General features: G+C 40.5%; 1 protein-coding gene across 1 annotated transcript; it reads right to left on the bottom strand.

Annotated features, from left to right (window-relative positions):
* Positions 1 to 11,443: 11,443 nt before the first annotated feature.
* LOC149190312 (uncharacterized) lies at positions 11,444 to 12,163 on the bottom strand. The gene has a single exon (XM_089410476.1). It carries the CDS (start codon positions 12,161 to 12,163, stop codon positions 11,444 to 11,446), a length of 720 nt encoding a protein of 239 aa, XP_089266602.1.
* Positions 12,164 to 22,781: the final 10,618 nt, after the last annotated feature.

The following is a 22,781-nucleotide window of genomic DNA, read 5'->3' on the forward strand; positions in this document are numbered from 1 at the left end:
CATGGAGCTTATTCTATCATCAATCGAATGCTCAAACAACTTCGCTCTAAGGAGTTAGGCGGAGTTCTAGTGCGCAGATCTAAGGAGGAAGGTGTAGGTTGAGATGCCATTCTTAGGCTCGTTGCATGGTGAGGATGTGTTTGTGGGTGAAGGTGCAGGTAGGAGCACCCGGTGATTGGGTGAGGGCGTGCACGGGTGTGTGGCACCCGACGGACGGTTAAGGCATGCACGGGTGTGTGGCGCCTGGTTTGTGCGATGACTTGGTGTGGGGGTCGTGGCGACTTGGGTGAGCGCTCGCCCGGCGTGCAAGTGTGCATGGTGACTTGGTGAAGTGTTGAGATTATGAACGGAGGTGTGTCTTGGGCAGAGGCGCCCGTGTGTGGTGACTTGGAGGTGCGCCCGAGTTGGGCAAACAACACGATCGTGCGAGAAGGTGAACGAAACGTTGGTGAGTCATGCGGCGACCGTGCAGAGATGTCGACGAGCTAGGCAACTGAGTTTTGCCTTGGATTGTAAATTTGGCTAAGTATGAAACTTGGAGTTTCTAAGTATACTTGTAAAGCTTGTAACTTGTAAAGTATTGTGTAATATATTATCGGGAGACTCATTGTTCAAGGAGTTGCCCCTCCCTTTATACTGTGCAATTGTGTTCTTCATTTATAATTGTTGATGATAATGAATGTGTATGGGTGTTCATTGGCATAAAGGAAATATTAATAATACTTGGTTGCGAAACATAAATGAAGTACGAGTAAGTGGTTAGGCATAGTCCACGAACGTAAGTATTGGTGAAAAGAAAGTGTTCGGTGGTGCCGCACCTCGCTAAGAGCGGTTTAAAGACTACAACCGCTTGGGGGTGTCACAGGTGGTATTAGCGCACGGTTGCTCATGATGAAGTGCAGATATTGAATTTGATTCAGGGTTGAAGAAGTTTGACAGTTGAAGACTGTGAAGCAGGTACTTGCAGGTGAAGGAAGCTACTTCACATACAAGTGGAACAAGAGCTGGTTCAGGTTGCAAGCATCTTGGTGAAGTTGTTGGATGGTTGAAACTAGATCGCAAAGAAGGAAGCTGTTAGAAATGGCAACTGAATCTCAGGTTGGGTCTAGTCACGGTGTGCCAGATGCTACTATAGCACTTATGGAAAAAGTGTTGGAGAAAATGGAGGACTTGGAAGCTTCCTGGAATAAGAAGATGGACTTGATCGATAGGGATCAAGAGGCCAATTCAAAGATGAGGGAAGAGCTCAATGAACTCCAGACTCAACACGAGTACACTGATCTTATGTGTACACAACTTGAAGTAAGGGTCAAGGAGGTTGAAGAGGCAAGAGACCAAGGTCTTGCAAAGATCGTGGGCTTGCGAAAATCTCTTAATGAAGCCAGAGATGAGATCATGGTGTTGAAGAAGGCCATGAGGCATAACTCAGGTGGAGGAGTGCCTCATGTGAAAGTCAAGTAACAGGAATCTTACGATGGTACAAGGAGTGAAAATACTCTTGGCCACTTTCTATGGGACATGGAGTAGTACTTGAAACGATGGGGTCTATCTGATGATGAGACGAAGGTCAAGGTAGCTGCTCAGTTCTTAACGAAAGATGCTAAGATGTGGTGGCGAAGGAGAATGGATCAGATTGCCAATGGCAGTGATGGTGAAATTACTTCGTGGGATGAGATGAAGAAAGCTTTGCAGACCCATTTTAGTCCTCAGGATGAAATGTGGGAAGCAAGGATGAAAGTTAAGCTCATAAAGTAGACCAGGAACCTTCAGACATATCAGGAGGAGTTTGCAAGTGCGGTTCTGGAACTTCCTGACATGGAGGAGAGAGACAAGGTGTTCAATTTCACTATTGGGTTGATGCCTTGGGCATGCAATGAAGTGAAGAGGCAGAGGATTAGAACACTTGAGGAGGCTTTTACTATTGTGGACAGGTTGGTGGAGAATTATGATGAGACTTCTGATGATAGGAAGAAGAAGTCTGACAAGCCGAAAGAGAAGAAGAAGGATGATGCTTCGAAATCGAATAATAGTTTGAAGATGAAGAAAGCCTTGAAGTGTTGGATATGTGCTGGACCACATACAGTGAAGAACTGTCCTTCTAGATCGAAGTGGCGATTGCATAGTCTAATACGAAGAATGAAGAAGCTTCTATAGGGATGATGCAGATAGTTGGTGCTTCTAGTGCTACAGAAGTGGTCTCTCGGAGGGATCCTGAGAGGAATAGTTTGGAGTATGTTCAGATGAAGGTTGGAGGTGTTGATATACTCACTATGGTGTATAGTGGGGCCTCTCACAACTTCATGGGAGAAGATACTGCGAGAATAATTGGGCTGAAATTTGTACCGGTGAAGGCACAGATGAAGACAGTCAATTCTCCTCTTGATAATGTCCTTGGTATAGTTGAAAAGGTGGACACAACACTTGGTGAGTAGACAGGGAAGGTCGACTTCACTATAGTGTGAATTGATGACTATGAGGCTGTGCTGGGGATGGAATTCATGAAACAATTCAATGCTATGATTGTTCCACATTTGAGGAAGTTGTACATTTACGATGGAAGGGAAGATGTACCCATTGGTTGGAGTGACAAGGCCTGATTGTAAGTTGGCAGTGATGAAAATGGAGGACGAGAAGCGGATGGAAGACATGAGTAAGCGATTGTCCATGGTTGAGACAAAGCTTGCTGAATAGTGATTGGTCATCAAGACTCTTTCAGATAGTATCTTAGATTTGTCAAGAAGGCTAGAAGTGGTCAAGGATGATGATGATGATGAGGAGGCATATGTGAGTCCGAATGTCCGAAAGGAGGATCGGGTCACTTATCTATAGAGGATGGAGATAGAATATCCTGACAGATGGATTGAGATGATTAGTGAGGGTGAGCCTTCAGGCTCTACTCCGTCCACATTTTCTTAGATGACAAGAAGATGGGGCTCATTGTTAGATGCTCATGGAAGTGAGTCCTTAAAACAGGTTGAGTAGGTATGGAAGATGGTGTAGGGATGGCTTGGCATCAAGCATCATGACATGTTGCAGATGGGATGGACTTTCCATGGACCTAAACATGGTGGTGAGATTCTTGGTGAGTCCAGGATGTGGCAGAATCCAAGATAGACTGGTGAAGGCATAAGGATGTTCACTCTCATGGCTTGAGCATGACAGTTGGATTAGCTACCCAACTAGTTCAGACATGGGGTCAGGAAGTGCACGGAGAGATGTTGGCATCAGGCAGACGAGGAGGACAGTTCACAGGATGAGGACGACACATGGTGGAAATGGAGTTCTACATATGTTGCATGGATGTTTGCAGTATATGGGAGGAGTTGACATCATGTACCAAGGATGAGACAGACATTGATGTTGATCTTGGTGGATGGCTACCAGGATGGTATGTTGTCGAGGACGACAACGATTTCAGGTGGAGGAGGATGTGACGACCTACAGTTCTTGGGCGCGTTGGTGGACAGTGCGTGCACGCAGGTAGGCTTGAACGTGCGGTTCAGTTGAGTTGAACGACTGCGGTTATGTGATGGGCGAGCTCTCGCTTGGATGTGCGATGTATTATATGCATGATAGAAGGGGAGGGAAAGAATATATATGTGTGGTGGCATGGTGACAAATGTTATGGAGGCCGATCAACACTTGCGTGGAGCCAACGGTGCGTTTGGGTGAGTTTGCGATGGAGTAGGGGCTTTGGGCGAGTCGGCTAGGCAGCCAGGACTACGCCCTACACTTGGTATATATTGGGTGAGCGTGGAGCTCATTCTATCATCAATCCAACGCTCAAACAACTTCTCTCTAAGGAGTTAGGCACAGTTCTAGTGCGCAGATCTAAGGAGGAAGGCGCAGGTTGAGATGCGCCCATTCTTGGGCACAGTTGCACGGTGAGGGCGCATTTTTGGGTGAAGGTGCGGGCAGGAGCACCCGATGGTTGGGTGGGGGCATGCACAGGTGTGTGGCACCCAACGGACGGTTAAGGCATGCACGGGTGTGTGGCACCCGGTTTGTGCGACGACTTGGAATGGGTGTCTTGGCAACTCGGGTGAGCGCCCGCCCGGCGTGCAAGTGGCACGGTGACTTGGTGAAGTGTTGAGATTGTGAACAGAGGTGTGTCTTGGGCAGAGGCGCCCATGTGTGGTGACTTGGAGGCACGCCCAAGTTGGGCAAATAACACGATCATGCGACAAGGTGAACGAAACGTTGGTGAGTCGTGCGGTGACCATGCAGAGGTGCCGACGAGCTAGGCAACCGAGTTTTGCCTTGGATTGTAAATTTGGCTTAGTATGAAACTTGGAGTTTCCAAGTATACTTGTAAAGATTGTAACTTGTAAAAGATTGTGTAATATATTATCGGGCATACTTATTGTTCAGGGAGTTGCCCCTCCCTTTATACTGTGCAATTGTGTTCTTCATTTATAATTGTTGATGATAATGAATGTGTATGGGTGTTCATTGGTATAAAGGAAGCATTAATAATACTAGGTTGTCAAACACAAACTACGTAGGAGTAAGTGGTTAGGCGTAGTCCGAGAACATAAGTATTGGTGAAAAGAAAGTGTTCGGTGGTGCCGCACCTCGCTAAGAGCGGTTGAAAGACTACCACCGGCTTGGGGGCGTGACACAACCTATGATTGTGAGGGAGCTGATATGACTTTGCGATGGCATGTGGAGTGTGGGTGAGTCGGTTGGGCAGCTAGACTTCACCCTACACTAGATATATATTGGGAGAGCGTGGAGCTCATTCCATCGATCATCATTTGATCACTCATTCGCTCAACAAGGAGTTAAGGCACAGTTCTAAGGGCGTAAAAGCTAAGGAGGAAGGCGCATATTTGCATGCACCCATTCTTGGGCTAAGTCGCACGAAGAAGGAACGCTTGACTTGGTTTTGGCTGAAGGGTGTGGGCAGAAGCACCTGGTGGTTGGGTGAGGATCGTGCACGGGTGTGTGGCGCCTGGTTTATGCGATGGAGTGCCCGATGGTGAAACGTTGGTGGGCACCCAGTTTGTGCAATGACTTGGCACGGGTTCTTGGGTGACTTGGGAGAGCACCCACCCGTCGTGCAAGTGTGCACGGAGACTTAGTGGTGTGTTGAGATTGTGAACAGAGGTGTGTCTCGGGCAGAGGCACCCGTGTGTGGCGACTTGGAGGCACGCCCGAGTTGGGTAAACAACATGATCGTGTGACGAGGTGAATGATGGGTTGGTGAGTCGTGCGGCAACCGTGCGGAGGTGCCAACGAGCTAGGCAACCGAGTTTGCCGAAGTTGTGAAAATTGGATAAGTGTAAATTTGGGGTTTCCCAAGATTTAATTTTACTTTGTAAAAAGTGAAGATTGTATAATATATTGATTCGAGCAGACTCATATTGCAGGGAGTTGCCCCTCCCCTTATTCTGTTGTGCATTTATATTGTATAATGTTTTTATGTGAATCTTATGGGCTTTCACTTGTATAAAGGAACACATTAATAATACTTGGTTGCGAAACACAAACTAAGTAGGAGTAAGTGGTTAGGCGTAGTCCACGAACATAAGTATTGGTGAAAGGAAAGTGTTCGGTGGTGTCACACCTCGCTATAAGCGGTTGAAAATAATTTGATCAATAAAGTATTGTTATTACAAAGTTCAAGTTTATTTCACTATTCAATATTAAATATAATTTTTCAGAGTTTTAGGATTTTTTTTTACTTTTAAAATTGAAAATTTGTAAGAAATTATATTTCTTTTTTAGAAAGATATTGAATATCAATGTAGAAGTGAATGGTATGTTATTGATATACAATATTTATAATTATACTTGAACTCCAGTAGAGTTGTGATATTGAAATGCAAAGATATAAATTTAAGATAGATTTAGCTAATTTATAGGTAACACAGGGAAGTTAATTTTATATGTTTAAAAATATTGTTTTTATTATGATTTTTGTGCATAAAAAACCACTTTACATTCTTATAAATAAATTTTTAGCTTATAAAATTATTGATAATTTTTTTTTGTAAGGTTAGGCATTCTTTATTCCAGATGACAAAACAAAATTATAGTGTACTAAAGTTTAGGTGGCGGGTCTGCCCGCAGGAAACTAGACCTCCACCTTTCGGCCTTGAAACTTGACCAAAATTTGAAAATGTTTTGCTCCCTTTTTCTGTCATAACCATGTTTTTGTCTACTACTAACTAAGCTAATGGCAAGAGCATGACTTAACAACCAGACACAGTTCTATTTTATCAACATTCAAAACAAAAGAAAAGACTCAGCTCAGCTAATCCTCGTCCGACGAGTTGACTGGGGAAGGCGTTGAGGCGCTAGTACCAGCCTTCAGCTGCTTCTGTTCAATGGCCCATTTTAGGTCCATCAACATTTGTTCCATGTTCTTCAGCAACAAATGGTTTCTTGCGGCCTCGACTTGGGTGGCCGCGATCTCTTTTAGGAGAGTATTCTTGATATTATCCACTTCTTTCACCAGTTGGCTTTTGAGATTCTCCTCCGCCTGCTTGCGTTACTCGTCCTCCTCTTCACGGATGGCCTGATTCACCTCCATAGCCTGGCCAACCACATGTTTCATGATCCAGTAATGCTGAAGCGTTTTATTGAACAGGGAGTTTCTTCCTCTTGTGGTTCCTAGGTCCGGGATCAGATCCTCCCAGTCTTCGAGGGGGATTTCTTTGTTATCACTGATATCCTGCAGCTCTCAATCCCACCCATTGATTTGGGTGCGGATCTCCAGAGGAATCCTGGCCATGTACGCATTTATCGTGTGCATGGTCTTTTCAGAGTCAGGCTTCCTGCCCCTTTTGCTCGGATGGCGACTGGTGCCTTCATCCTGGTTCTTTGCAGAATTAGCCTTCCTTGGTGCCATCTTGCCATGGACCTGGAAATTTGAAATTGTATGAGCTTTTCTACCTATCACAACAGAAAACCACAAGTCAGTGCTATTGAGATGAAACGCTCTCATAATCCACTCGCTGACCATCCCGGATTCAGCATGGATGGTAGTATTCACCCTTAAAACAACACTCCCAGCAAAGCGGCCTAGGACCTACCTCCCTCTCTCATTATCCCAAGAAAATTTGTGCCAAACAGCGTGGAAAAACGCAACAAACCAAGCCATCTGGTAAGGATAGCTTCCGTGTTGAGAGCCACGAAAGAAATCCAGGGAACAGATATGGTCAGGACTGCGGTACCCAGCTTGGAGCACGACAATTTCCAACAAAGCCCCCCTCGCCTCCCATCTCTCTAAATAGGAACCAGAACTATCGCCATGCAAGGCCTCCCCTGCTCTGGAGGGAAGGAGGAGATACGACCGAGTGCCGGGAAGGCCACTATCAGTTCTACTACTGATATTATGCTCACTGGGGCGGAACATTTCTAGTCGAACAAGGATAACATAATTGCTAGCTAACATAACGCCTGGAGGGTAGGGATGATAGAAAACATATCACATTTTCTTGCCACAGCCGGGGAAGGGGCCTGGTCGCAGGATCGCGCTGTCACCTTTCCACCTTTTTTCATGGTTCTTACCAAACTATATGAGCATTCCCTCTACCTTCTTAGGCATATGGTTTTTATCTACCTGCTTTCCTACCAACCGGGCCTCCACTTGGCCATTTAATTTTCTAACTAACCGCACAGTATCCCTATTTTAGGATGGGGCATGACTTGACTGACCTGCTTTATGCGTCATTACTCCAATATTCTCCCAGCTACTCCTATCGTAACCTTTTTGTACTCCTTATGTCACCTGTCGTCCTCCCTCTATCAATTATCTCGAGTTCCCAAGCTAACTCCAGATCCTTCCTTGATGATGTTTCGTGTCTTGCTTCTTCTCCGTCCCCGCGACCTGTCCTACCTTGCCCCATCATCTGCCCGATTCTATCATTCCTATAACTATTGTCATTTCCCACAGATGTGCTATCCGTTCCCATCTGTTGTGATCTTTCCCCACAACCACTGTGTGTCGCCTGATCCTGGCCGTTCACCTCGGGCCTACCTTTACCACCCTTATCGACGTCAAGCAATTGTTGGCGGCGGTCTCTCTCCTCCGGGAGAAGTTGAGACAGACCTTCACTATCGATCTCTTTGCCTCGATTCCGACTGCCCTAGTTCGCGAGCCAGTCCACCAGTTTGTTTCCAAAATGTCTAATGTGGGATGAAATTAGGTAGTCTATTCTGGGAAGGAGCTTCCCGATTTCTCCTGCAAGCCATGCCTTTCTCCAGCTCTTGCTAATTTTTTCCACTAGTTGTTGCTGCTGTAGTTTCCTGACCATGTCTACCACCAGCTTCGAGTCTCACACAATTTGGAGTCTCTTGAAATTAGCCTGTAGAGCAATTTCCAGGCCTCGTTTCAAGGCATGTAGTTTGGCTTCGTTATTTGAGGCTTCCCAGCAGTCCATCGCGAAGGTTCGCAGGGTTTCGCCCCCAACATCTCTGAAGACTCCCCCAGTGCCAGCCTTTCGTGGGTTATATTTTGCGGCGCCAACGAAGATAAGCTTTATGAATCCCTGTGGGGGATGGAGATACTGGTTTCTTTCAGCCACTTCCCTGATCTAGTCTTTTCTTTTGACACCCCCATTTAACATACTCTGGTTTACCTCAAGTCTTTTCAGGATTTCCTCCTCCATTTGCGACGACTACCAATATTTGTCCTTCCAGCTTTCCGTTAGGATTGTTTCACGTATGTTCCTGGTGGTTTATTCCCATATGGATGTTGGGGTTCTAGATTCCACTTTGAAGATTGCCCCGTTTCGTGCTTTCCAGATGTTCCAGAGCAGGAACCCAACAGAAAGGAGCCATGCACGATTGACCACCAGATTTTGATAAGGTTTTCTCGGCTAGATTGCTATGGTGTTTACAATGTTCCGATGATTTCTGTGGCGGTGCTCAAACAATCTAAAGTGACTGTCCCACAGGGAATTGCTAATTGTGCATCGGTTCATCAAATGTTCCATAGTCTCCTCTTGGGAATTACAGAGTGTGCAATGGGATGGACCTTGGTGCCCCTTTCGCTGCATCTGGTCCCAGGTAAGCGCTCTGCTATGGAGTAAAGTCCAAACAAAGAATGATACTTTCAGCCAGTGGTTGATTTTCCATAGGTTTTTCCATTGTTTTGTTTCCGGCTGTTGATTTTGATTGACTTTTTGGTAGTAGGCTTCTGCTATTGAGAAATTACCTTGAACTCGTTTACCCCATCTGAAAATGTCGGACCCTGTTTTCCTTGCTACTTTACGAGATGCCATCTCTATGTAGTACTCGTTCCATCTGTCAGTTTCTAGGGCCCCTTCCCAATGCTATTTCTGTTTCCAATTGCGCCAATATCCTTCTTCATATGATTTCCATAAATTGCCAACAGTTGTTGCCTCAGCCTAGGACATAAAAGCATGGATGTCATGGAGGTTGTCCTTATGGATGAGTCTTTCGCGTTGCTGCCATGATTCCTCCCAGAACCTGGATTTGTCCCCTACTCTTTTTTTCCTAAAACTATGATTCCTTATCAGGTCTTTGTTGCCCCTTGCCAAGTTTCATATTGGTGTACCTCTAATCTCCATCTCACTTCTCATTCTTCCTTCGGGTTCCCCTGTTGCATCATATTTTCTTTCCCATATCACCTTCCATAGGTCAAGGCCACCCTGAGTCCACCTCCACCAGAGCTTTGCACCCATGACTTGGTTGAGGATGAAGGGGTCTCGAAGCCCTAAACCGCCATCTTTGGGGAGCTGACTTAGCCACTCCCATGAAATTAAGGCCCACTTTATGGACTTTCTGGTGCCCTGCAAGAGGAATTTCTTGAACATAGCGACCAGCTTTTGCCTTGTTGTCTTTGGGATAGCTTGGCACGAGATCTGGTAGATTGGCATAGCCTACAGAACAACTTTCAGAAGGATTAGCCGGCTTGGGGCATTCAACGAGCGGACGATCCATTTTTCCATCTTATTTCAGATTTTTTTGATTAGAAGTTCCCAGTTGGCCTTCCTGTATTGATGCTCGTGCAACATAATGCCCAGGTATTTTGACAGGAAGGTTCTGATGTTGAAGCCCAGAGTGCATGCTAAGAATTTTTGGGCAGCCTGCGGGGTGTTGAAAAAAACACTTCCGATTTGTCCTTATTAATCTCCATCCCAGAAGCTTTGTTGAATTCAGATAAATTTTTGATGACTCCTTGGGCCTCTTTCAGCGTGGCTTGACCATATAGCATCACATCATCTACGAATTGCTGGTACGAAACCGGGATATCATTCCCACAGATTCGAAGTCCCTTTATCTGATCCCTGGAGACTTGAACCTTAACCAACCGACCCAGGCCTTCCGCAGCTAGGATGAAGAGGAAAGGAGACAGGGGGTCTCCCTGCCTAAGCCCGCGGCAAGGAGTGAAGACTTCGGTGGGGGTGCCATTTAACAGAATTGACATCACGGGGGTGCCAACCATGGATAAGATCCAGTTTATTCATCTTTGGTCAAATCCATATGCTTTAAAAATTCCTTCTAGATATCCCCAGCTAAGGCGGTCAAACGTCTTAGCGAGATCAAGTTTCATAAGCATGCCTAGGGTGCAGGAGATTTTCAAGGAGTGAATCACTTCCTGGGCCACTATGATGCCATCTGTGATTTTCCGCCCTTTGACAAAGGTTGTTTGCTCCGGGGCAATGAGATCCGGTAGGATCGGCTTTAGCTTGTTTACCATGATTGTTGCTAGAATTTTGTAAACAACATTACATAGGGAGATGGGCCTGAAACCCTGCGGTTCCTCCGAGCAGCCATTCTTCGGGATTGGAGCCAAGAAAGTGGCATTCAGGCCCTGGTGCATGCAATTTGAACACCTGGATTCCTCCACTATGTCTAGTAGTTCATTCCCCATAAAACTCCAGGTCGCCTAGTAAAACTCAGTGGTGAAGCCATCAGGACCCAGGGCTTTATTTTTTGGAATTTCGTTAACTACCTCTTCAAGTTCTTCCTTGGTGATTACCCTGAGCAGAGCCAAATTTTGATCTCTAGAAACTTTCTTAGGGATATGTTGGCAAACCTTGTCTATGTCCTCAGATTTGTTGGCATTTGGTTCAGTAAGAATGCCTTTGAAGTGATCCACCAAGAGTTTTTCTATTTCTATCTGTTGCGTCACTCTATTTCCATGACTGTCTTTCAAGGAGAAGATTTTGTTGTTCTGGCGATGACTCAGCATTGCTTTATGGAAGAATTTGGAGTTTTTCCCCCTCCTTTAACCATTGGACCCGAGATTTCTGCTTCCACAGAATTTCCTCCTGCTTTCGCCTTTCTTCTATTTGAGTGATTACCCTTTCTTCCTCCTCAGCCAGCTCTTCACTTTGACCTTCCAAGATGATTTGCTACTATATTCTTTCCAATCTGGATTGGAGTTTTCCTTGCTCCTGCTGAATATTGTTGAATTCTTCCCTGTTCCACTTCTCGATTTTACTCTTGATTTTTTGAGTCTGAGCTAAAAAGAGTGCATTTTGCTGCAGCCTTCCTGTCCACTCCTGCTATCCTGCCACCAGCTCCTTACTTTTTCGAGGAAATCAAGAGCTCTGAGCCAGAAGGACTCGAACCGGAAGGGCCTCTTTTTAATCGGATTGTTCAAGGCTATTTCGAGCTTTATTGGCCAATGGTCGGACCCTATTATGGGTAGGATAGAGGCTTCGTAGAAGATGTCCAACCCAATTATGTGCTCTAAGATTAAAAATTTGTCCAATCTTGATGCAATTTGTTTTGTCCCGCCTCTTCTGTTATTCCAGGTGAATTTCCTATTTATAGTTGGGATATCAACCACCCTTAGTTCTGCTTGAACGTCTCTGAATCTTTCCATCTCCAGGTCTTCTCTACTTATTCCACCTTTTTTCTCTTCTCTAGAAGTGATTAAGTTAAAGTCGCCTACCAGGATCCATCTCTGCTCCTGGTGCATATTTTTGAGCTTTGCCAACCAATTGAGAAACAGGCCTCTATCAGCACGGGTATGGGGCCCGTAGACAGCCAAGATCGCCACCCATTCACTTTTCCCTATGAGCCTGAATCTCCCTGTCAGGATTCTTAGCATTCCTATCCACCAGTCAGTTAGGACTTCTGCTGGATTCCAAATAATTGTTATCCCTCCTGCACTCCCTTTGGCATCTATAGTTACATGTTCATATCTCGGTTTTATTTTATTGAGTATTTCCTCCATCTTCTAGCATGAGATTTTAAGCCTTGCTTCCATCTCCAGTCTTGCTTCCAGATGTCTTTGTTTTCCTTTGTTGTTTAAGCCTCTAATATTCCAAGATGTCAAAATCATTGGTTAACTTGGGATAGGTTTTGGAATACCGCTGATAGTGGGACCACTCTTCCTGTATTGACTAACATTCTGCCCATGAGTTGGATAGAGTCATTAAGGTTTTTTCTTCCTCTTTTTCCCCCCCTTTACTTTGTCCTTGCTATTCATGTTTTCTTTCCTGTTGGGTCTCCTGGGATTCTTCTGGTGAGGCTTTGCCTTTTCCAAGTTTTTCTTTATATTGCTGGAAGGTTTCCGCATACAGCCTCCTTTGTTCTTCCGAAATAAACCTCTCATCCAGGTTCTTCCATTCATTCAGAAGTTTCCTTAAGACTTCTTCCTCTTGACAATAATCATGATATGGAAGAGACAATTTATGTTAGGTCCCCTAACCTCACCTTGGGCTCATTGATCACTGAGCCATGGTATTTTGGCAAAACCGTAATACATTTTGGGCCAAACGCTCAAAATTTGCTTTCCACTATCATGAGCATCTACTATGTAGAGAACACATCCAACTATTGAGGTTGAATTTTCTTGAACTATTGTTTGTGTTCACTTCTGTTGTTGCATACTCGATTGCTGATTTATACTAATAAACTATTAATTTTTTTTTTTGCAAAGAACACAAATGAGTAGGTGCACTAATTATAACATAACCTTTAAAAGAATGCTTTGCAAAGAAGACAAGCGAGTAGGTTCACTAAACATAATTTTTAATATACGGAACATAACTTTGACAAGATGGTTTTAGATTTGCATCATTTATTTTTCTTTGGAGTTACATAACCTTTTTTTAAGACGTATAATGTAAATAGACAAAATTTCCCTTCGATAATATAAATTATGGATTATAATTCATTAAAAAAAAAATTCCCAATAGTCAAATAAATAAATTAATAGAAAGAATCAAGAAACTTCAATACTCCATGTATATTTAGCAACATCGTTTTTACAAATCTATTCAAAATTTGATGAGCAAGTACTATGTTACAAAATTTATGCAAAATTTAAAACTCTATTTTCCTAAGAATTCTTATATTATTAAATTTATGTAAAAATTAAAACTTTATTTTCCAAACAAATAATATGTTAAAACATTATCTAAATTTTCATATTCTATTTTCTAAATAAACATTATATTAGTCATGTTTTAGTAAGTCTAACTCATTTTTTTTGCTTGAGAAACCATGGCCCATTTTCATCCCTAGACCACACCAACCCTAAGTTGATTTGATTTTAGCACAGCATCCTTGAGGTTTGATCCTAGGTAGCCTAGCTAACCAGACCCATCCTCACACAGTTGTGCTAATTTGTTAATTTTTTTTATATATAACATAAACCATATTTAAATATTAAAAAAATGTGAAAGAATATTTAAAATTAAAATTAATATATTAAAATGCCTACATATAATATCAATATAAACCAATTTTATATGTAAAATTAAAATTAATATATTAAAAATGTCTAATAGAACTGTTGTTAAAGACTTGAGTGCCAAGCCAACTGAGATATATTAGTATTTAGCTTGTATTTTTAAATAATTAGATATATAATAAGATGCAAAATATTCTTCAATTCACAAAAATATTTAAAAAGTAAATATTACTATTTATACGACACTTTTTTAATTTAAATTAATATTGACACCTTAGATGAAGTTGTATTTTTATAAATTTATATATATTACAAACAACTACCATAAATGTTTATAATGAGATTTAATTTAATTTAAATTTTAATTAATATTTTTTCATATTTATATTAATATGACTTGAATTTGAAAATACAATGTTATGAAAAATAAAGTATCAACTAATTGTTTTCTTTGTTTTTCATAGTTTCTATTTTGAAGTTTAGTCTCTCTGAGAGCTTTGCATGTGAACACATTTCATTGAGATCTTTCCCATTTGATCCTAGGCAATTTCAAGTATTTGTTGGGGAATCTCTCAACCTCTCTGAGATATATATGATGGTCATTGGAGAAAATCCCAACAAGAACCTCCAAATTGATGAGCATTAGAGAATTAACTGCATTAGAGAATTAACTGTGGTGTAGGACGTACTCTAGAACGTTTGTTTCTCTGTCACTGGTGCAGAGCTTATAGCTAGGTTATGTTGTTGTAACATGCAACTCTATTTAACATATCAAAGTTAGAAAAAGCCATTGCAGTGCAGAAAAAGGTGTGTTGTATGATCAAAGAAAAGAGGTTGTCCCAACATAGTATGGATCATCCTTTTTTGGTAAGAAAAAGGCAAACACACACCATAAAACATTCATCATAAATATCAATTCAAAGTCTCCTATAACTTTCATTCTGAAGCTAAGTGTTTCGGCACATTAATATTACTATTGATATTTTGATAGTTGCACATGAGATGTAACGAAGCTCTACGTGCATGGCAATATGTTAATGGCATCAAATCTATGTAAGTGAATTATGAGTAAATAATTGGATCAAGTATTCGATAATTATATGAGAATAAATTTTCTACGCTGATATTTTTTAATTTAAATGAAAGACATTTATGAAGAATTTTATTCGTTTATAAAAAATTAGTAGTAAAGTAAATTGATTATTTTTTAATTTTTTAAGGTTAATTATATGATAATAGTGTAAGATTTATTATTATTTCATTACTAATTATAAATTAATCATCTCTATAAAAATTAGAAGAAAAAATGTGATAAATTTTTAAATATGAATTATTTTATAGTTTTATATAGATATGGAAAGTATAAAATTTCATTGAAATATTTTTATTTGAAAAAGAATTTACTATGAATTTGTAATTTATATTATATAATTTTTTATGTTTAATTAATAGGATCTAAATATATACTTTATTTAGAGAAATGATGATGGTGCTTCCAATTTTTTTTTTATTTAGGTACTATTTTACACTTTGGTTCTTATTGCTTGAACATTTTCTATTTCTTTACATCAGTGTGTCCTTTTTGAAGCATGTCAATGCCCAACTCCTTGTTGGAAAAGACATTATCTTTCAACGATGTAGAATGATGTGGTATTTTTTTTTCAAACAACCATTGAATGGAAAGAGTGGTGCAAGGAAGGATTGGATACCGCCATAGATGCACTTGGTGAGAGGAAGATAGCCTTAAAACTACATAGTGGTTGCTTGGCCAAAGTGAAGGAGAACCTAAAGTATGATGGCACATCTCCAAATGTGGGTAACCACATTGAAAACAAGGACCACATAGTTGTTGTAAGATTCATGGTGATTTGGCCCTCTTGAAAATACCTCACGTGATAGGTCAATACTACATGCAAAATGAAAGGACAAAGTGATCTCAAACTAGTCTCCAAGGGTTTCTTCACCTATGTGGAAGACAATGAGCATATTTTTAGAGGACGCTATTTTTTCCAATTCAACAAGTCTACATATGACACACTAGTCTACATATGAGACACTAAAAAATATGATTTAGTCCTAATAAAGAAACATTCATTAAAGTTTTCGTTTGTAACAACATGTATTACCTTTGGAATTCTAGGAACAAGAAACTATTGAAGGTGTCTAAAACACCCTAAGTTCCTTTGTTAAAGTTTCATAACTTAGTATAATGGATGATTACACCTCATATGTTCATATTTGTGTGTATGTGAATGTGAATGGAGTACTCTGTGAGTCTATCAACATATGCTACCAAGATATAGAATGGATCCAAACCTTGGACTATGAGTACATTCAATTTTAGTGCAAATCTTGGACTATGAGTAGAGCCCTTATTTTTCACCAAAATAAATCCCACACAACTCCAAAAGGAAAAAAAACTTGAGACGAAGGAAGAGGAACTTCAAGAGTCTAAGGAAGAGAGTCTAAGGAAGAATCACATAAAATAGAAAGGGAGACCTAAATGATGTAGAATGACATCCTAACCCCCTTACTGGATCATGGAGAATATAACTTGAAAAATATATAATTTCAATCATTCTAGTAGCTGAAAAAAGAAATATCTGGGAAGAAATATCAAATTTGTCAAGTCATCGTAAAAATCTAATGAAGTTAAAGAACTAGGTATTATGACCTCTCTCAAATATCAAGGTAAGATAAATGGATGCATGGGAGAACAATGGAATATGAAAATATACAAAATAGAAACTAAATAAAGCCAAAAGACTCTTAGTAGAATGATAATAGGCCATTAACCTAAAAGATAAGTACCTCCATTCTCATCCTAAGTTACCAATTATTGTTCTCTATTTGAATATATGAGGTCTTGACACACCTAGAAAACATCACATGTTAAAGATAATAATAAATCAGGAAAAACCCACTATGGTGTTGAACTACAAGAAACAAAGTGTGACAAGAAAATAATCATTCTCTCTTGTGAAGATATGTTAGAACACATGTAAGTAATAGTGGTACCATCTAGAGGACTCGTCAATGGATTGAGAATTCTCTAGGATCCTAACTTAATCAAAATAGAAAACATTGCGTGCTACAAAGGTAGGGCAAGATATGTGGGAAAGGAAAATAGGCTCCTATATAATGGATGACAGTAAACCATGGTACCTATGAATAGTGGATCAAAGTTGTTATGTTAGCTAAAAGAATTATTTAATCAATGATCAACAAAATCCAGTTCTCTCCTATCAAATAGTGTAAATAGTGTAAATTTGCTATGTGAGTGACTATCCTAAATAGTGTAAAGTTGCTATGTTAGTGACTATCCTTATTGATATCGTACCTATGAATAGTGGATCAAAGTTTTTATGTTAGCTAAAAGAATTATTTAATCAATTCTCGACAAAATCCAGTGCTCTCCTATCAAATAGTGTAAATAGTGTAAAGTTGCTATGTCAGTGACTATCCTTATTGATATATTTATTTAGTAGCTTTGGTTTAAAATATTTCATCCAATGGTAAATTTGAATTTGTCATTCTGGAAAAAAACTTTGAATAAACCTATTTCATCCAATGGTAAATTTTGAATTTCTCATTTTGGAAAAAAAAACTTTTAATAAACCTCTTGTGTCACAAACCAGACAAATGCTTAAAAGAAGTAAATGGGAAAAAATTTAATTACTTCAATGGAAATTCTTACTCTACCCTAACCTAACCTAGCCTACACTACCCTACGTAGCCAACCCTAGCCTAGCCTACCCTATCTAGCCTAGCCCAGCCTAGCCTACATAGCCTAACATACCCTAAACTAGCCTAGCTTACCTAGCCTAGCTTTTCTAGCCTACCCTATCTAGCCTAGCCTAGCCTACCTTACCCTACCTAGCCTAGCATAACCTAGCCTGCCCTAGCCTACCTAGCCTACCCTAGCATAACCTAGCTTACCCTAGCCTACCCCAACATATCTTATCCTAATCCTATCCTAGCCTAACTAAGCCAAGCCTATCCTATCCTATCCTAGCCTATCCTACCTTAACCTAGCCTACCCTAGCTTAACCTATCCTAGCCTAAACAACCCTACCCTAGCCTAGCCTACCCTAGTCTAGCATACCCTAGCCTGCCCTAGCCTACCCTATCCTAGCCTACGTTAGCCTATCTTACCCTAGCCTACTCTACCCTGTCCTAGCCTAGCCTACTCTACCTAAACCTAGCCTAGCCTAACCTATCCTAGCCTAGCATATGATAACCTAGCCTAACCTTGCCTCACCTATCTTACCCTACCCAAGCTTATCCTAACTAGCATACCCTAGCCTTTCCCACCCTAACATAGCCTACCCTACCATAGCCTACCTTGACATACGCTACACTACCCTACCCTACGTAGCTTACACTGGCCTAACCTAACCTAGCCTACCCTAACCTATTGTAGCCTACCTAGCCTAACCTAACCTACCCTAACCTACCCTAACATACGGTAGCCTACACTAGCTTACCTAGCCTAGCATACTCTATCCTACCCTACCCTACTCTACCCTAGCATAGCGCACCCTACCCTACCCTACCCAGCCTACCCTAACCTAGCTAGCCTACCCTAGCCTAGCCTGACCTACCATACCCTACCCTAGCAAAGCCCACCTAGCTTACCCTAGCCTAGCCTACTCTAGCCTAGCTCTCTCTAACCTAGCCTGCCCTAGCATAGCCTAGCCTAGCTTGCCCTAGCATAGCCTAGCCTAGCCTTCCCTAGCATAGCCTAGCCTAGCCTAGCCTACCTAGCCTACACTAACCTACCCTACCTATCCTAGATAGCCTACCTTACACTACCCTAACCTAACCTAACCTAACCTAACTAGCCTACGATACCCTATGTAGCCAACCCTAGCCTACCCTACCCTATCTAGCCTAGCCTAGCCTACCCTAACTAGCCTAGCATATCCTAACCTACCCTAGCTTACCTAGCCTACCCTAGGATAACCTAGCCTACCCAAGCCTACCCTAGCCTACCCCAGCATACCCTATCCTAATCCTAGCCTAGCCTACCTAAGCCAAGCCTATCCCATCCTATCCTAGCCTAGCCTACCTTAGCCTAGCTGACCTTAGCCTAACCTACCTTAGCCTACGCTAACCTAACCTAGCCTACCCTAGCCTAGCCTACGTTAGCCTATCTTACCCTAGCATACCCTACCCTACCCTACCCTAGCCTATTCTACCTCAACCTACCCTAACCTATCCTAGTGTATGCTAACCTATCCTAACCTAGCCTTGCCTATCCTACCCTACCCAAACTTATCCTAACTAGCGTACCCTAGCCTTTCCTACCCTACCATAGCCTACCCTACCTTCGCCTACCCTACCCTACCCTACCCTACATAGCCTACACTAGCCTAGCCCAACCTAGCCTACCCTAGCCTAACGTAGCCTACCTAGCCTACCCTAACCTACCTTAACCTACACTAACCTACGCTAGATTGTCTAACGAGCCTAGCATAACATAGTCGAGCTTACCCTATGCTACCCTTCCCTACCCTACACTACCCTAACATAAGCTAACCTACTCTACCCTACCCTACCCAACCTAGCCTAGCCTACCCTAGCCTAGCTTGACCTACCATACCTTAGCCTAGTCAAGCCCACCTAGCCTACCCTAGCTTACCCTATGCTAGTCTTCCCTAGCCTACTACCCTAGCATACCTACCCTACCCTAGCCTACCTAGCATATATATATATATATATATATATATATATGTTCAATCAAGTAATTAAATAATAAATTTATAAAAATAAATAAACACTTTAAAAGATAAAATCACTAATAAAAAATTCATATATTACATCATTAAAATATATAAAAACTAAGAAGAATCATATAAAAGATATGAATTCTTAAGAAATTATAAAAAGACAATTTACTTTATTGAAAGCATACAATTTTCTTTTTCTTTTTCCTAGAAGAGATGATTTTTTACTAAAAGCAAATTAATATAAAAAAATAGCTTTCTATACTAATTAAGGAAAAAAAATTCCTACTTATTATTTTAGTAAATAAAACTACATATATATAAATAAATACTTATAATAAAAAAAAATAATAAATATAAATTATTAAAATATAAATTTTATAGGATATTCAAAATATTTTCATCATGGAAATACAATCATTCACTTGTGAGAAATTCTGACTCAACTAAATCACTGAAAAAAACATAGGATGAAATAAATTAAAACTTGCAACAATAGCAAAACATAATTTAATACACACGGTGCAATTAAATTCTGTCATCATTAAATTTATGAAATTACTGATAATAAATTTTAAAAAATTAGTGATAATGAAAATCAAAAAATATATTAATTTTATATTTTATTTGAAAAGGAAAAAAAAAGTTAAATGGAATGAAATTGATATTTAATTTAAAACTCTAAAGTGTTCATAGATAATAAAAAAATACAAACACTCGCTATGGAAATGACTCGTTGTTTATTAAACTCACATCGTGATAGTGATTCATTCGAAATCATTGTTAATTCATTCAAAATTCAAAAGTGATGCCTAATTCTGGGTTTATTTGATACTCCGTCTATTCTCTGACGGCATATTCGAAATTCTGGGTTTATTTGATATTCCGGCATATTCGAAATTCTGGGTTTATTTGATACTGGCCATTGCTTGGGGGTGAGCTGGGAATGGCGTGAAGCTAGCCGACATGTCTACTGGACCTCTTCTCGAGGGACCAACGGGCTCCGTCGCCACTGCATGTTATGCCCGTAAGTAGACGAAGTATCAAATAAACCCAGAAATTTTCCGTCAAGAAGTTGAGGATAGCGTTGCCGGCGCAAGCCAAGCATATGAAGATCAGTAACTCGATAATACAGGTGGGTTCAGATTTAAAGGAAATCCATAAATTTCGTCAGGCTAGATGGATTCATTGAAATAAGGATGGATTCATTGAAAAGAGGTGGATGGGTTAAGCTAACAATAAAACTAACACATAACCTTAATTTATACAATAGATTAAAATACAAAAAATTAATTTACACAATAGATGAAAAGGCTAGAGTAAATCTTTTATTAATCTAAAAATGAAATAATTCAAACCAGCAGATACATGGAACCAACCGTGGCAAAACTAGGGAGGGAATTATCCATTGTATTGAGGTGGGCTTAGTATCCACACTTTTGCAGTGGTTAACATTCAAGGGAGGGAATTTTTATGATGGGTCAATCTATGCCTCATCTCAAGAAATGCATCAAGATAGATTTAGAAATATTTGTGTCTATGTAACCACATTGTAACATGTGAGCCTTCAATCTCCATTGATATGTAATTGTATTCAATTATCTTAATGATGCTTTTATAGGAAGCTAAACACAAATGGGCTAAAATATCCAAATTATCTGGATGTGGGCAGTCGAGAGCTAAAAATGCCCAAAGAGAAGATAAAAATGCATAAAGAACCATTTTATTAAAATAAGGAAAATTGTTCTAGCTACATTGTGTGGACCAATCTACCCTTTTACAAAGTGAGGCCCAAATTTATAGCCTTTTTAGTTACAATACATGGGTAATTACCATGAGCAGATACCATGGGTAACTACAATGGGGTGATGCGACTTTCCATTTATATTATTCCTCCCTCATTAAGAAGAAATGGTCTCGATTGCATAAATTTCCCTCATAAAATTTTGTTGGACATGATCCAATGAATAGAACAGTTTTATGTGGTTGACCCATAACTTCAAGTTTGCAGATGACCCATAATCATGATGAATGAAGAATTGAGGATAGAGATACCTTGTAATGATTATGAGCCAATTATGATACTTACAATGTGTGGCCTAGGAAATGGACTCCTATGGAAATGGTTTCGTGTGGTCGATCCATAACCGCAGATTTGTGGATGACCCATAAGAATGATGGATGAAGATTTGAGGATAGAGATACCCGGTAATGCATGTGGTCCAACTGTCATGTTGACAATATGTAGCCTAGCAAATGGACTTCAATGACATGGTTTTTTTGGGGTTGATCCCTAACTGTAATGATCTAGTTCACTTTCTAGTGTTCATTGTAGAAATCTGGATGTGCAAAGGCTTCCTCCAAGTTTTCAAGTTTCATAGTTGTGATTCCCATTGTTGTGATTTGATAGTCCCACCATGACACTACCTTGGCATTAGAAGGGATATGTAGCCAAAATAACACTTCAAGATAGTCAACAACGATATCCCAATCACCATCAACATCCCTAACTACTTAATGCATAGATAAAAGGGGAGAATACATATCTCCAACATGCCATACATAGCTTGCAAATACATAATGTATCAATAAGTATGATGCCTAAAGTATTCCAAATGTTGTAGGTGCAACTAAGTGTCGCAACCACTTACTCTCTCATGATAAACTTGTGATACATAAATTGTGAATTCTGTCAAACAACTATTGGGTACTCCATGACGAAAACAAGTCTTTGTCAATAATAGTTACACAAATTTGAAAGAAATACTAAGCACCTTTCAGAAAAAAGCTACATAACTCCCTGATCACATTGATTGCATACCTTGATCTATGAGACTACACAATCCTATGTTATAGTCAACTGCACAAATTCTTGATAGAGTAAAATGCACAACCCTTTGTGACAAGAAACTACGCCATCAGCAAATGGCAGCAAATTGTACACTTCTTTGCCACAATGAACTATGCACTCCAATGAGATATCCAAGTGTGCAATCTCTTGAGCCATTACACCCACCAGAAAAAAAGTGAAACCCACATCACCATGGCTATCTAGGATATGGCAAGGCTAGGCAAAACCACTATCAATCTAGGAAATCCTCCATGTCAATGATGGATCATGACCAAATAACCACATGCATATTCCATGCACTAGTAAGGAAATCATACATGCAACTCAGTATATGCAAGCAAAACCTGTTGTAGTTGCTAGTCTCAATTTCCTCCAAGAGTTGTCCAAGAAAAACTCTAAGTGTCCAAGAGTACGAGAGAGAGAGAGAGAGAGAGAGAGAGAGAGAGAGAGAGAGAGAGAGAGAGAGATGAGAGCTCCAAAAATGAACTGATCAAAGTCCACGAGCTGATCCTCATAAGACCTTTTATTAATGAGGCCTCTATTTTCATCAAATTTTTATTATTTTCCTTCATTT

The sequence above is a fragment of the Pinus tabuliformis genome, chromosome 3_1 (genome assembly GCF_031772625.1).
Source record: "Pinus tabuliformis cultivar Carrire ecotype Pingquan chromosome 3_1, CPIR1, whole genome shotgun sequence".
NCBI lineage: Eukaryota > Viridiplantae > Streptophyta > Pinopsida > Pinales > Pinaceae > Pinus > Pinus tabuliformis.

Excerpts from the sequence above, each read along its gene's own strand:
- LOC149190312 (XM_089410476.1), bottom strand. The coding sequence starts at position 12,163 with ATGGAGGAAATACTCAATAAAATAAAACCGAGATATGAACATGTAACT.